Consider the following 14191-nt stretch of genomic DNA (forward strand, 5'->3'; position numbering starts at 1 on the left):
GAGTTCTTACTCTCCGGTTTGGACAGAGTGCATTGTTGGTGTTGTTTACGTTTCGTTTGCGTTTTCAGTTTCGTGATAAAGTCGCAGGCAAATGGACATACGCAGGCTGATCAACGAGGTTAAGCAGCGTCCCGCTCTCTGGGATGCCAACCATTCGGAGCACGCTAACCGCGTGGAGACACAGCGTCAATGGCTCAGCGTAGCGGAGGCAATGGATGCCAATGGTGAGTCAGCCCTAAAAAATCAAGCTAACCTCAACTGAAACTCTTTCGTTTGTTCTCTCTCCTTCTCTCTCTTGCACAGTGGAACTGTGCCGCAGCAAATGGAAAAACTTGCGTTGCAGTTATCGCAGGCTACAGAATCGACAAAAGAGCAGTCAACAACAACAAGCGTCGCCAGCACCTCAATGGACCTATGCCGAAGCCATGAGCTTTTTGGACAACTGTTGGCATCGCGAAGACGACGACGATTGCGCGTCGAACGTCAACGACACAGCGATACAATTCAAAGCGGAACCCGATGAAATGGAGACGGACAACGATGCACTCATGCAAGAATTCCAAAGTGCGGTAACACCGCAAGCAATGCGTCGTCTCTCGCACAACATTTCACTGGCCAGCGCTGCAGCCGAGGAGCAGCAATCGGAGGCGCCCGTAATGAGTTCCTCTTGCCCCCTGCCAGCGGGCACGGCGATTGCGGCGGCAGCGGCGAGCAGTTGTCAGTGTGCCAAGCGTGTGGATGAGCAGGTTAATTTCCTCGAGGATTTAAAGCGGGAGGAGCAGCAGCTGATGCAGTCGACGAGCCAGGATTTGGCGCGTTGCAAGAACGTGTTGCACGTGGGCGACGCGGATTACAATTTCCTAGTGAGTATTCTGCCCATGATGAAGCAGATGTCGCCACTGCAAAACGTCAGCTTTCGCGCCAAGGTGGGCGAAGTGTTGTTGCATACGATGCAACAGCCTCCCATGCAACTGCAACAACAACAGCAGCAGCAACAAGCGGCACAGGAGTCGCCGCAGCCATCACAAATGTTGTTGAACCAACAGCAGATGGCCTTGGACCAGGCTGAACAAGTCGACTCCAGCTCGAGCTCCGCCACAAATTGGAATTGAGTCGCCGATTCCACGATTCCAATTCCAGCTGAGCCAGCTTCCCATTCAATTGAGAGAGCAACCTTCAGAGAGAACTAGAGAGAGAGAGAGAGAGATTGACACGAGTTATTAACCCAATAAATGCGCATGCTTACGACTGTACAGTGGTGTGAGGTCTATTGAAATCTGGACAATACTCATATGCTTATGTTTACATCGTATTAATTGTATTTGTAATGTACATTTAAATTTTTATTGAAACTGTCCAGTTTGGCGTTAATAAACTTTAGTTTAAAAATAATAATAAAAATAAAATTAATACTTTGAGTTGGTCAAAATAGTTCTTAGTATTTAAAGAGTTTTAATGCTTATAAAAAATGGAAAGATTGATTATTATATTTTCAAAAATAAAAAAAATCAAATTAAAAATCAGATTAAGTTCTTAATTTCGAAAGATGACAATTGTGTACTGGGGATATAATCTTTCTCTTTGCAGATTTTGAACCTTGTTTACAAGTTATTTTAAATTACTAAAACGAGGGTAATCAAGTTGTCCGAAGTAATCTGTTATGATTGGTTGAAACTATTTTTCCAAAGTAATTTACAATTACTAAAACTTTTCTAAAGTCAGATCGTATGACGAATGAGCTCCTTCTAAATTGATCTGATTCTCATTAAGTACTATGAACTTAGAAACAATTTATACTTTTTTAAATAAATGATTTCTGTACAGATGTAAAGATTAATTGTAACTTAGAAACTTTATTTCAAAATGCAAAGTAATTTTTACAATTATTGAAACTTTATTCCAAAATCAGATAAATTCCTAAAGGTAATCAAATGAGCACTCAGTGTCTTAAGGGCTGTTTACGAGCAGTTGATGTTTCACTTGCCTGTTGATCCGCAGTTTGACTCATCAACCCTTCAAGATAGAAATCAACTTACCTTTTGTAGTTGTAATCCCTTGACCCTAAAATGACTGAAGGGAATGGGTTAATTGTTAATTTGAACATCCGAAAACTTGTTTAACAAGTGTATGATCTAGATTTAAGAATATGTAGCATCTGTTAGAGATTCAGATGTAAAACTAGCAAATGTTTCACTTTTATCTCGAATCTTAGGAATTGATAATTATGTTAAGACAGGTTTAAAAAGATTTTTTATTTTGGGAACTTTTTTAAATTCAACTATGTATTTAAATTTATAGGAATTTAATTTAATTTAAAATTGGTGTCTTCATATTAATAGAATATAGTGATGGAGTTCTAGTAAAAGTTCATGTTAATAATAATTATTGATAAAATACACACATGTATGAAATAGTATTACTAAATACCCACGTTTATAGGGTAGAAAAGTATTATAACTTTGTGCCGGAAGGAAATGTATGTAACAGGTAGAAGGAGACATCTCCGACCCTATAAAGTATATATATTCTTGATCAGCAAATTTAAAAAATTTAATTTGTTTTTAAATGTCATACATTACAACAATATCAATATGGGAGATGAGATTACTCTTTCGTTGGTACATTCTAATGTAAATCTGTTTATCAAATATATAATACTTAGTACGATTTAAATCGTAAAAATGGATTCTGATTTCGAATTTTCTGTTGTTCACTTATTTTATTCATCTTTGGGACGAATAAGCATCTTAGCTTCTTTGAGATAATTTGCTGTTTCACTCCACCAAACTAGATCCTTGCCGTATAATCCATTTAAGTTACTGCATAGCAAAAAATTATTTAACATGTATACTAATACATAAAAAATAACAATTTTAAATACGAGTATTTACCATTTAAAACAGTTGTTGTACCACCAACCACTATTAAACCAAACTGCACAATTATCAGAAGAAGCGTCATTATCCCGATCGAATGTTGTGAATTTCATCTTATCGCTGTCTCTCATCGTATTCTCAATATTTCCCCTGAATGTACCCAAGCTTAGTGCATATCCATTGTCTTCATCAGATATTTTGAAGTCATCGTATCGAGCGTAGAAGATGCTGCCACTTAAGGTAACCAAATGTATGTAGAGTTCGTATTGCTGCAAGCTCGTTAGTCGATACATCTTTTCTAATCCTAGGAAAAAGTCACTATCCATTGAACCGAAACCTTTGCGATATGTGGCCCAATCCCTGGTAAAGTTTTCTTTTCCACCAATTCGCTGCTGTATTACTATCCAACCAGGCCCAGCTAACTGACTATCGCATAGAACATCAAAGGAACCAACACCAGAAACTTTAATTTCATGCACACCAGGATATTCTTCGAAAGGGAGACAACTTGAAGAATTCATTTTATTAAGATATGACCTATTTAATTTAATAATTTCTGCATGACATATTTCAATGTCTTTATCTTTTTTAAATAACATGGTTTGTCTTTCTTCTAATTTCAAACTAATTGTTTTCTGATGTTCTGTGATGTTTTGAATTGTTGCAGAGTATCCTGAAATTTTCTCATCTTTTTCAATAACACTAGAATTCAGCTTTTTTAATTGATCCTCACATATTTCCAATTTGTTAGATTTATCTGATAAATGTAAACAATGAAACCAATTAAGGTTTATAGTTGTTTGTTGTGAATTAATCTCAGATTCTAATTTATCAACTTTACTTTGACACAATTGCAAATCGTTTTCTTTTCTTATTATTTGGTTTTTATACTCATCTAATTGAAATGCCTCCTTCATGAGCTTTTCATGAATTCCTACAATTTCATGATACTTGATCATAAGATCAGCATTTATTTCACTTGTATGCTTTTCCTTAATTTCACTTTGGTCTAACTCATTCCGAACTTGCCTAAAGTAGTCTAGCAAAGGCTTCACACTTTTATAGGTATAACTGCTGCACAGTTCATCTATTTGTCGGTCGTTCTCGTACGTCTGATAGGAAGAAAATAACAAACATTAAGCACTTTCTTAACTGTATACACATATGTCAATATTCACCTCTTCTCCTGTTGTTGTGCCCACCAAGAATAGTTTGAGGATCATTAATAAAATTACGTTTATTTTTATTCTACCCATTTCGAATGTCTCGATCGGATTAAAACAAAGATGAAACTGAAATTAAATTTTTCGTTTGAATCGATGAAGAGCTCAGCTCTGAATTGCATTATGTATATATAAAACAAATACGTACTGCAAACTATTTAGATTAAGCTCCAACGTTCTTAACGTAAGAGAGGTCGAAAGATGAGATTGTGTAACAGTGATAAGGAACAATATTACATTATACGTTTATATTGTTCTTGATATTATTTAAGTCGACAGAATGAATACAAAATTAATAATAAATATACCAGATTATTGATCACCTAAAGATGAAACGACATACATACAATAGAATCTCACCTCTTTCCTTCAGGCATTCCAAATATATTCAAATCTCTCTTAAAAGTAGCTATTCATATATTTATTGGAAAAGCATATAGTGCACTATATCAATTATACCCAAATCTTATAATTACATTTTGGATTTGAGTTTCTCAGTTGATCACTAGATAATTTTTATACCCGCTACCCATAGGGTAGAAGGGTATTATAAATTTGTGCCAGCAGGAAATGTATGTATAAAGTATATATACATATACTTGATCCGCATCAACGTCGAGACAATCTAGCCATGTCCGTCTGTCCGTCTGCTGGTCTGCCTGTCTGTCCATCTGTCAGTCCGTATGAAACATTGGATCTCAGAGACTATAAGAGATAGAGCTATAATTTTTCGACAGCATTTGTTATGTTTGCACGCAGATCAAGTTTGTTTCAAATTTTTGCCACGCCCACTTCCGCCCCGCAAATCAAAAAAATCGAATAACAAGCGTAATTTTAAGGCTAGAGCTATATTGTATACAATAATAACTATAACATACTAATTATGAGTCATGAAAAATTGATTGCGATCAAATAAAATTGTGGAAGATATTAAAAGAAATACTTTTATATGGGCAAAAACGCCTACTTAGTAGGGGTCTCAGTTGCTTTGGCCAACAATCTGGTATATTGTGTCGTCTATGGTATATTTTGAATGTGGTACTATATCGATCTAACAAATGAACCGTTCGGTATGTTTTTAGAATTTTTGTAGTATTTTCGGTATATTTTGAAAAAAAAACCGCAATATTTTGCATTTATTCAAAATGGGTAGCGGGTATCTGTAGCTTTCTTACTTGTTGCTATTTTTATCCACAAATTTGTTAAACTTTTGCTTTCTAATTGTAACGAATGATATTGAACTATGTTAAAATGAAAAAGAATATGTTGATTTTTAAGATATTATTTTTTAATTAAAGAAAAGCATTTGAAGAATCGTTTTTTTTTTTTGATATTATTTGTACATTAAAGTAAAGAAATTGAAGAATGTCAGCACTTTTAAAGCCAACTTAAGATTTAAACTTTTGATATATTTTGAAGAATTATATGAAACAGAATAATTATAAAGCATTCTTATCTTCGACTTTAGTAAATAAAAAATTGGGAAATAAAAGTGATTTACTCTTTTTTAAGGTTAATTTGTAAAGCGAGAAATTTGTAAATTGCAACTCTGCCGAAAGTAAAGAGTAGAAGAGTATCAGAAGATGTAATGCTTACTTAACTACAATTGAAATTGTTTTGAAATGTCTTACATTACAACAATATCAATATAATCTTATCTCTTTTGTTAGTATATTCTAATGTAAATCTGTATATCAAATATATTTAGTGCGATTTAAATCGTAAAAAAAGGATTCCGATTTCCAATTTTCAGTTTTTCACTTATTTTTGTCTTCTTTGGGACGAATAAGCATCTTAGCTTCTTTGAGTAAATTGTTTGTTTCAGCATACCAATATAGATTCCTGCCGTATAATCCATTTAAGATACTGCATAGGAAAAAATTATTTAACATGTATACTAATACATCAAAAATAACAATTTGAAATATTTACCAATGACAACAATCCTTGTACCACCAGCCACTATTAAACCAAACAGCACAATTATCATAAGAAAGGTCATCATTATCCCGATCGAATGTTGTGAATTTCATGTTTTCGTGGATTCTCATCGCATCCCTGATATTTCCCTTGAATTTACCCAAGCTTAGTGCGTATCCATTGTCTTCATCAGATATTTTGAAGTCATCATATCGAGCGTAGAAGATGCTGCCATCTTCGACAACCAAATGTATGTAGAGTTCGTATTGCTGCTGACTCGTTAGTCGATACATCTTTTCTAATCCTAGGAAAAAGTCACTATCCAAAGAACCGAAACCTTTGCGATATGTGGCCCAATCCCTGCGAAAGTTCTCTTTTCCACCAATTCGTTGTTGTATTACTATCCAACCAGGCCCAGCTAACTGACTATCGCATAGAACATCAAAGGAACCAACACCAGAAACTTCAATTTCATGCACACCAGGATGTTCTCCGAAAGGGAGACAACTTGAAGGAATATTATTACAATCTGATGTCCTATTTAATTTAATAATTTCTGCATGGCATATTTCAATGTCTTTATCTTTCTTTTCTAATTTCAAACTAATTGTTTTCTGATTTTCTGTGATGTTTTGAATTGTTGCAGAGTATTCAGAAATTTTCTCATCTTTTTTAATAACACTAGAATTCAGTTTTTTTAATTGAACCTCACATATTTCCAAATTGTTAGATTTATCTAATAAATGTAGTGTTAATTGGTTTATAGTTGTTTGTTGTGAATTAATCTCAGATTCTAATTTATCAACTTTACTTTGACACAATTGCAGATTGTTTTCTTTTCTTATTATTTTGTTTTTATACTCATCTAATTGAAATGCCTCCTTCATGAGCTTTTCATGAATTGCTACAATTTCATGATACTTGATCATAAGATCAACATTTATTTCACTTATATGCTTTTCCTTACTTTCACTTTGGTCTAACTCATTACGAACTTGCTTAAAGTAGTCTAGCAAAGGCTTCACACTTTTATAGGTATGACCGCCGCACAGTTTTTCCATTTCTCGGTCGTTCTCGCATGTCTGATAGGAAGAAAATACAAAACATTAAACACTTTTTTAACTGTATACACATATGTAAATATTCACCTCTTCTCCTGTTGTTGTGCCCACCAAGAATAGTTTGAGGATTATTAATAAAACTACGTTTATTTTTATTCTACCCATTTCGAATGTCTCGATCGGATTAAAACAAAGATGAATCTGAAACTAAATATTTCGTTTGAGTCGATGAAGAGCTTAGCTCTGAAATTCGGATCTATGTATGCAAGCAATTTAGATTACGCTCCAACGTTCTTAACGGAAGAGAGGTCGAAAGATGAAATTATGAAATAGTGATAAAGAACAATACTACATTATATGTTTATATTGTTGTTGATATTATTTAAGTCGCCAGAATGAATAATAAATTAATTATAAATATACCAAATTGTTGACAATCTCTTGTTGATACAATCTCACCTCTTTCCTTCAGGCATTCCAAATATAATACGAGTATATTCAAATCTCTCTTAAAAGTAGCTTTACATATATTTATTGGAAAAGCATATATGCTTTTAGAGCTCTAATTTTTTTTCGACAGCATTTATGTTTGCACGCAGATCAAGTTTGTTTCAAATTTTTGCCACGCCCACTTCCGCCCCGTAATTTTAGAGCTGGCTAGAACTGTATATTGTTTACAATAATAACTATAACATACTTTTTATGAGTCCTGAAAATTTGATTGCGATCAGAAGAAATTGTGGAAGGTATTAAATAAATACTTTTATATGGGCAAAAACGCCTACTTACTGGGGGTCTGAGTTGCTTTGGCAGACAATCCGGTATATTCTGTCGTCTATGGTTTAGTATATTTTTAGAATTTTTGTAGTATTTTCGGTATATTTTGAATATAATACCGGAATATTTTGCTTTTATTCAAAATGGGTAGCGGGTATCTCACAGTCGAGCACACTCGACTGTAGCTTTCTTACTTGTTTTTTATGATAATCTAGTATATTTTGCACTCTATCGTATATTTTGAATGTAGTACTGTACTGTAAAATAACATTTGGTGTATTTTTAGTAATTTTGTGGTATATTTATTTGGTATTCCGAATAATACCGTTTTGCTTTTATTTAAAATGAATAGCAGCCATTTCACGCTTCGCGTTTTCTTACTTGTTTTGTTATGTATTTATAAATATTCTTATAATAACCATAAAAGCAATGATGAATGTTATAATGATTTTAAATTAGTATATTAATTAAATTTAAAGAAATTTCGGTACCAAATTTGAAGCATTTAAACCCAAATTTGAAAGTGTTAATCGTAAATTGTAAATTTCTGTTGTTTTACATAAACTGAAAATAAAATTAAGTTTACAACCCGTAACAGGTGTTTGGTAAACCTACTCGAAATGTTTTTTATACTCTAACCATATGCTACACACACAATAGTTAGTGCAACAGGTGTGTTAACTAACTGTTCTACAAGCTTAGCTATTTGCATACGTCTCCGCCCCAGGCGGAATATCAGCTGCAAGTTGTGGCAAGAATAAACCTGGAAGATTACTCTCAGTGGTGAGTCTTTATGGCGTGTGTGGGCGTTCAATGATGCCATTGCCAGACGCAATCGCAGTCGCTGTCGCAGCAGCAGCTGCACAGTGGAGCTAGGCGGCCCACACACTCACACTCACACACACACACAGACAGACATTGGAGCATATCAATAAATTACAGTAGAATGAACTCAGATGCAGGCAGAGTCAGGGGCGGGACGGTGAGCAAGGGGAGATCAAGGCAATGGTCAACGACGGTGGTCCTGTGTTAAAAGCCAAGTCCAAAGTTAACATGACCATAAAAGCGGCTACAAAGAAAACAAAAAACAACAAAAAAACGTACAGAAAAAAAAATGGACAACAACAAAACAAACAAGAAGCAGAGAGTGGAACTCGAGCTGGGGATTGGAGAGGTCGCTTGAGAAATCAACGCAGCTGCGGATGACGAATCGAAATTGACATTGAACTGGAAGCAAAGGCGACAACTGGATGCTGGGACATTATGAGCTGAACTTGTTGCTGCCAGCTTGCCAGCTTGCCAGTTGGCCTGGCTTTTAGAAATCCAATTACAATAACAACAACAACCACAACAACAATGACAGCAACCACAACAACAACGACAACTCCAATCAGCAGCCAACTTAAAAGGTAAACAATACACAAAAGCGGGCCAAAAAAGTTTAAGGTGTGTTCTTGAGCTTGAACGTAGATCTAGCTGTTTGCTAGCTGTTTGCAGTGATTGTAGCCAGGCCAAGTGGAGGTTCCAGCTCCAGAGCTGAAGCCAAAGCCAAAGCAATTGCAATTAACAAGCAGCCAAATTGAAAGAACCAAATCGCTGCCAATCGAAACCAATCGAAATGAATGCAAATTGACATTTTGTCACTCGAACGTGCCCCCTTCCAATCTAGACTGGAAGCAAATTCCAGCGCAGGCACTGGAACATTCCACATTCCATTAGCATTTCCAGGCGGCATGTTTCCATGGCCACTTTCAACTGTTGCCGCAGTTGATGTTGATGTTGATGGATTTCCTTTTTCGCATCATTTTGCCAATCCTCCGTCTGGAAGATGGCCAAAAACCGCCGATAATAAATGTTTTAATCTATTAATTGCAATTAACAATCAGCCAAATTGAAAGAAACAAATTAAAACCAATCGAATCGAATGCAAATTGACATTTTGTCCGCTTCCAATCTAGACTGGAAGCAAATTCCAGCGGAGGCACTGGAACATTCCACATTCCATTAGCATTTCCAGGCAGCATTTTTCCATGACCACTTTCAATTCTTTGATGAATTTTCTTTTTCACGCCACTTTGCTAATCCTCCGTCTGGAAGATGGCCAAAAACCGCCGATAATAAATGTTTTAATCTATTAATTGCAATTAACAATCAGCCAAATTGAAAGAACCAAATTAAAACCAATCGAATCGAATGCAAATTGACATTTTGTCCGCTTCCAATCTAGACTGGAAGCAAATTCCAGTGCAAGCACTGGAACATTCCACATTCCATTAGCATTTCCAAGAGTCATTTTTCCATGGCCACTTTCAACTCTTTGATGAATTTTCTTTTTCCCGCCATTTTGCTAATCTTCCGACTAGAAGATGGCCAAAAACCGCCGATAAAAAATGTTTTAATCTATTAATTGCAATTAACAAACAGCCAAGTTGAAAGAAACCAATCGAATCGAATGCAAATTGACATTTTGTCCCCTTCCAATCTAGACTGGAAGCAAATTCCAGAGCAAGCACTGGAACATTCCACATTCCATTAGCATTTCCAGGCGGCATTTTTCCATGGCCACTTTCAACTGTTGCCGCACATTTTTGTTGCTGTTGATGTTGATGGATTTTCTTTTTCGCACCATTTTGCTAATCCGTCGTCTAGAAGATGGCCAAAAACCGCCGAGCATAAATGTGTTAATGATCTTGCCGCTGCAACAACAACAACTGCATTTACCTGTTCTGTTGTTTTGTTCTTTTGCCGACACAAAATGCAAATTTCGTTCTATTCACCTCACGTCAAATATTTGTATAGATTTTTACCTCATCCTCCTGGGTGCAAGTGCATTCTGGCACACAGGTGTTAAAACTCGCAGCTCATTGTTAATGCGTTTCGGTTGTTGTTATTGTTGCTGCATTGTTTTGAGTACCTGTTGCACTTGCGTCTCATCTGCTTCTGAGACGTTTTGCATATTGCGGAATTTCCAGAATCTGCTTAATTCATCGAAAGGGTTTTCTCTTGACGCCTCGCCTAACACCTCAAACAATTTTGCATATGCCCAACAACAGGTGCTATCCACATGTTTCCCACCCAAAAAATAAGAAGAATAAAGAAAATTACACATTCACATCTGGTTGTCGTAATACCCTAAATTAGCTACGCTGCAGCTTCAATTGCTACCGACATTGCAAAAAGCGACGACTGGAACGTGAGATCATACAAGAACATTTATTTATTTAAATCGATTCTAATGCTGACAGCTATTCAAGTCATGCATTGGGTATTCCCAATTGTTTTACGGCGCACATTTCGAAGAAATGATCGTATAAAAATGTACGAGAAAAGCATAACAAATATTCCAGCAGTTAGCGTTCCAGCACTTCCAAGATTATATTCGATTTCCATTAGATCAGAAATTTTAGATTGTTGTCTTTTACTTGACATTCAATTTTAATTGCGATTAGATTTTCGAATATTTCTAAAAGTGCTCATATCAGAAACAGAGATTAGTAAAAAATTAATGCACTTCCAGCGAATTATGGAGCATTCCAGGATATTCCAGTATATGCAAGGAATGTTTTACCATAAAATATATAGGAAATGTATGTATATGTTTCTTTAATTAATATCTTTAATTAGCATTCAATTTCAAGCAGACGTTTGGAAAGTTGATTTCCATTAACATGGTGAAATTATTTTTTACTTTCCAGCCCAATCCCTATCAAATATTTCCAGTAGGTTTGTCAATACTTCTAACACTTTCTTGACATATTTTAGTAGATCAAAGTTATTGTATATTTACTTCTCTAAATAATTTTAGGCAACATTCAGCTGGAACACAATGTTTGGGGAATAGAATTATTCTATTTCCAGTACATTGTTGTTCCATTGGAACTAACGTATTATATCAACACATTTTTATTTAACTCTTTTCAGTAGCACATTACGTAGTATTCCAGTCTATTCCAGTAAATCCAACCCAAGCCTATTCCAGAAAAAATGAAAAATTATACTTTGAGCAATCATTTTATTCAGTAGAAAAGTTAGTGATAAACTTTTGAAAGTCTCAATTGGTTATTAAGTAAATTCTTTATTAAACTCAATGCAACTTCTGCAATTATTGCGTGTTACTTTTAACGGTTTAAGCCCTTTTTCAGAAATCGTGCTTAATAATATTTAATCAGCTGCATATTTAGCATACACTTAAGCAACATTCAATACACAATGCAGACACCTATCAAAAGACAGAAGTAAAGAAATTCTCAGCAGCAGACAGCAGCAGCAGCAGCAATAATGATCAGTTTCTCTTTAGAGTCATTTGCTAATGTTGTGGCCCCTCAATCATTGACCATAATCTCGGCCCAAAAACCAATCAAAACAGGCACTTAACATTTGGCTATAGACCCGAAAATCAAGCAGTCGACGTCGAAGCAGAACACAAAACGTTACTCTGACTCTCTCAGGCATCGTTAACAGTCAAAGGATGGGGTAAGAATAGCGCTGAGTCATGCAGAGTTGGCCCAAACACAGTCTCGTTATTGTGAGTGTGTGTGTTTGTGTGTGTGTGTGTACCGCCCTCGCCATTGCACCGCCCTTGCTCTTGGGCACACACAACAAGCAATCAACCCAACACATTCCACATGCTGCTTGCCCCCTTCCCCCTTGCCCCTCTTGGCAATCAATGCTGTATGACAGCTAGGTTAACAGTCGGATCCTACGCGCTTCCTCTTGATTTCGTTAAGTAAATCTCCACACAACGTTCGTTCGTTCGTTGGTTCATTCGTTGTTTGTGGCAACCTTCACGTAGCGCGTCTGTCTGTCCCATTTTCATGGCTTGCCACGGCAAAACTGTCGAGATCATGATCATGGCTTTAACTGGCTCTTGGCAAAAGGCAAAGTTAAAGGCAAAAAGTATGAAAGCTACTGTCGAGTGTGCTCGACTTTGAAATACCTGCTACACATTTTGATTAAAAGCAAAATAGTGCGGTATTTCTTTTAAAATATACCAAATTAATATACCGCAAAAATATATAAATGGTTAATTTTTGTAATATTTATGTACTATATTGTGAATAAATGCAAAATAGTACGGTATTCATTTTAAAATATACCAAATTAATATACCACAAAAATATATAAATGGTTATAATTGTAATATTTATATACATTGTGAATAAAGGCAAAATAGTGCGGTATTAATTTTAAAATATACCAAAATATTATACCGCAAAAATACTAAAAATATACCAACTTGTATATAAATACAACATGAATATACTAGATATATAAAAATAAACTAAATTAATATAGTGCCAAAATACCGAAAATATACCAAATATTACATTTTGTATATTTGTATAGTATTACATTCAAAATATGACATAGAGGGCAAAATATACTATATTGTCAGCCAAAGCTACTAAGACCCGTAGAAAGTAAGCGTTTTCTCCATACAAAATAATTTCTCAAATAACTTCTACATTTTTTATGTGATCGCAACCAAATTTTCAAGAATCTTAAACAGTATAGTTTTTATTATGTGTACCAAAATTCGCAACTCCAGCTTCAAAATTACGCTTGTTATTCGATTTTTGTCGATTTGCGGAGGCGGAAGTGGGCGTGGCAAAAATTTAAAACAAACTTGAACTGCGTGAAAACATAAGAAATGCTGTCATAAAAAAAGTATATCGTTAGCTATTATAGTATCTAAGATAAAGAGGTTTATACAGACGGACAGACAGACAGACGGACAGACAGACAGACGGACATGGCAAGATCGTCTCGTCTGTTGACGCTGATCAAAAATATATATACTTTATACCTTCTGCCTATTACATGCATGCCAGCACAAAGTTATAATACCCTTTCTACCCTATAAGTAACGGGTATAAAAAGTACGTGTATTTTTAACTTGGCTGCGACGCCAACTGCGTTTATTGTTGTGTTGCGACTGCGTCGGTTTTCTTTTTAAACGCTTTTAAACACCTGAGAAACTTGCTTTTTAATGTCTGTCTGTCTGTGTGTGTGTGAGTTTGAAATGATCATTTCGATCAGCATGATCATGATGATAATGATGATCTTGTGGCTTGTAGTCTAGGCTGCGACTGCGACTTCGACTGTGGCTCGTTTGTGGCATGATGAAGCAAATATAACAAATCTCAAAGTTATCAACCCGACACGTTGCATGCGTCTCGGTTGCCTGCGCCACGGTTGCCACGCAGCTGAGTAAATCAATTGACGCGCACAATTCTAGGAATTTTTCAGCTCTTCAGCGAGCTTAGGCTCCTCTCTCTCTTCCTCTTCTTTTCCTCTCTCTCAGAGGAGGAGATGCTGCAAAGCGGCAGCTCAT

The 14191-nt window shown here is 35.6% G+C and overlaps 2 protein-coding genes across 6 annotated transcripts in view; one reads left to right on the forward strand and one right to left on the reverse strand.

Annotated features, from left to right (window-relative positions):
* The first annotated feature begins 38 nt into the window (after nt 1-38).
* LOC117571089 (uncharacterized) lies at nt 39-1331 on the forward strand. Its single transcript, XM_034253073.2, has 2 exons — nt 39-224; nt 304-1331. Exons 1-2 carry the CDS (start codon nt 92-94, stop codon nt 1110-1112), a joined length of 942 nt encoding a protein of 313 aa, XP_034108964.1. The 5' UTR covers nt 39-91; the 3' UTR covers nt 1113-1331.
* Nucleotides 1332-2590: 1259 nt separating this feature from the next.
* LOC117568590 (angiopoietin-related protein 1-like) overlaps nt 2591-14191 on the reverse strand; it is a 38069-nt gene continuing 26468 nt past the window's right edge. Inside the window, exons 1-3 of one of the 5 annotated variants that reach the window (XM_052005891.1) lie at nt 6357-6590; nt 2892-3213; nt 2591-2819 (exon numbers count right to left, since the gene is read on the reverse strand). In XM_052005891.1, coding sequence (XP_051861851.1) covers nt 2720-2819; nt 2892-3202 — 411 coding nt within the window. In that variant the 5' untranslated portion in view covers nt 3203-3213; nt 6357-6590 and the 3' untranslated portion in view covers nt 2591-2719. Of the gene's footprint in view, nt 2820-2891; nt 3989-4054; nt 4131-6356; nt 6591-6647; nt 7102-7167; nt 7293-14191 lie in introns of those variants that run through there. The other 4 variants (XM_034249327.2, XM_034249326.2, XM_052005890.1 and 1 more) reach the window with 4 other exon arrangements.

The sequence above is a fragment of the Drosophila albomicans genome, chromosome 3 (genome assembly GCF_009650485.2).
Source record: "Drosophila albomicans strain 15112-1751.03 chromosome 3, ASM965048v2, whole genome shotgun sequence".
NCBI lineage: Eukaryota > Metazoa > Arthropoda > Insecta > Diptera > Drosophilidae > Drosophila > Drosophila albomicans.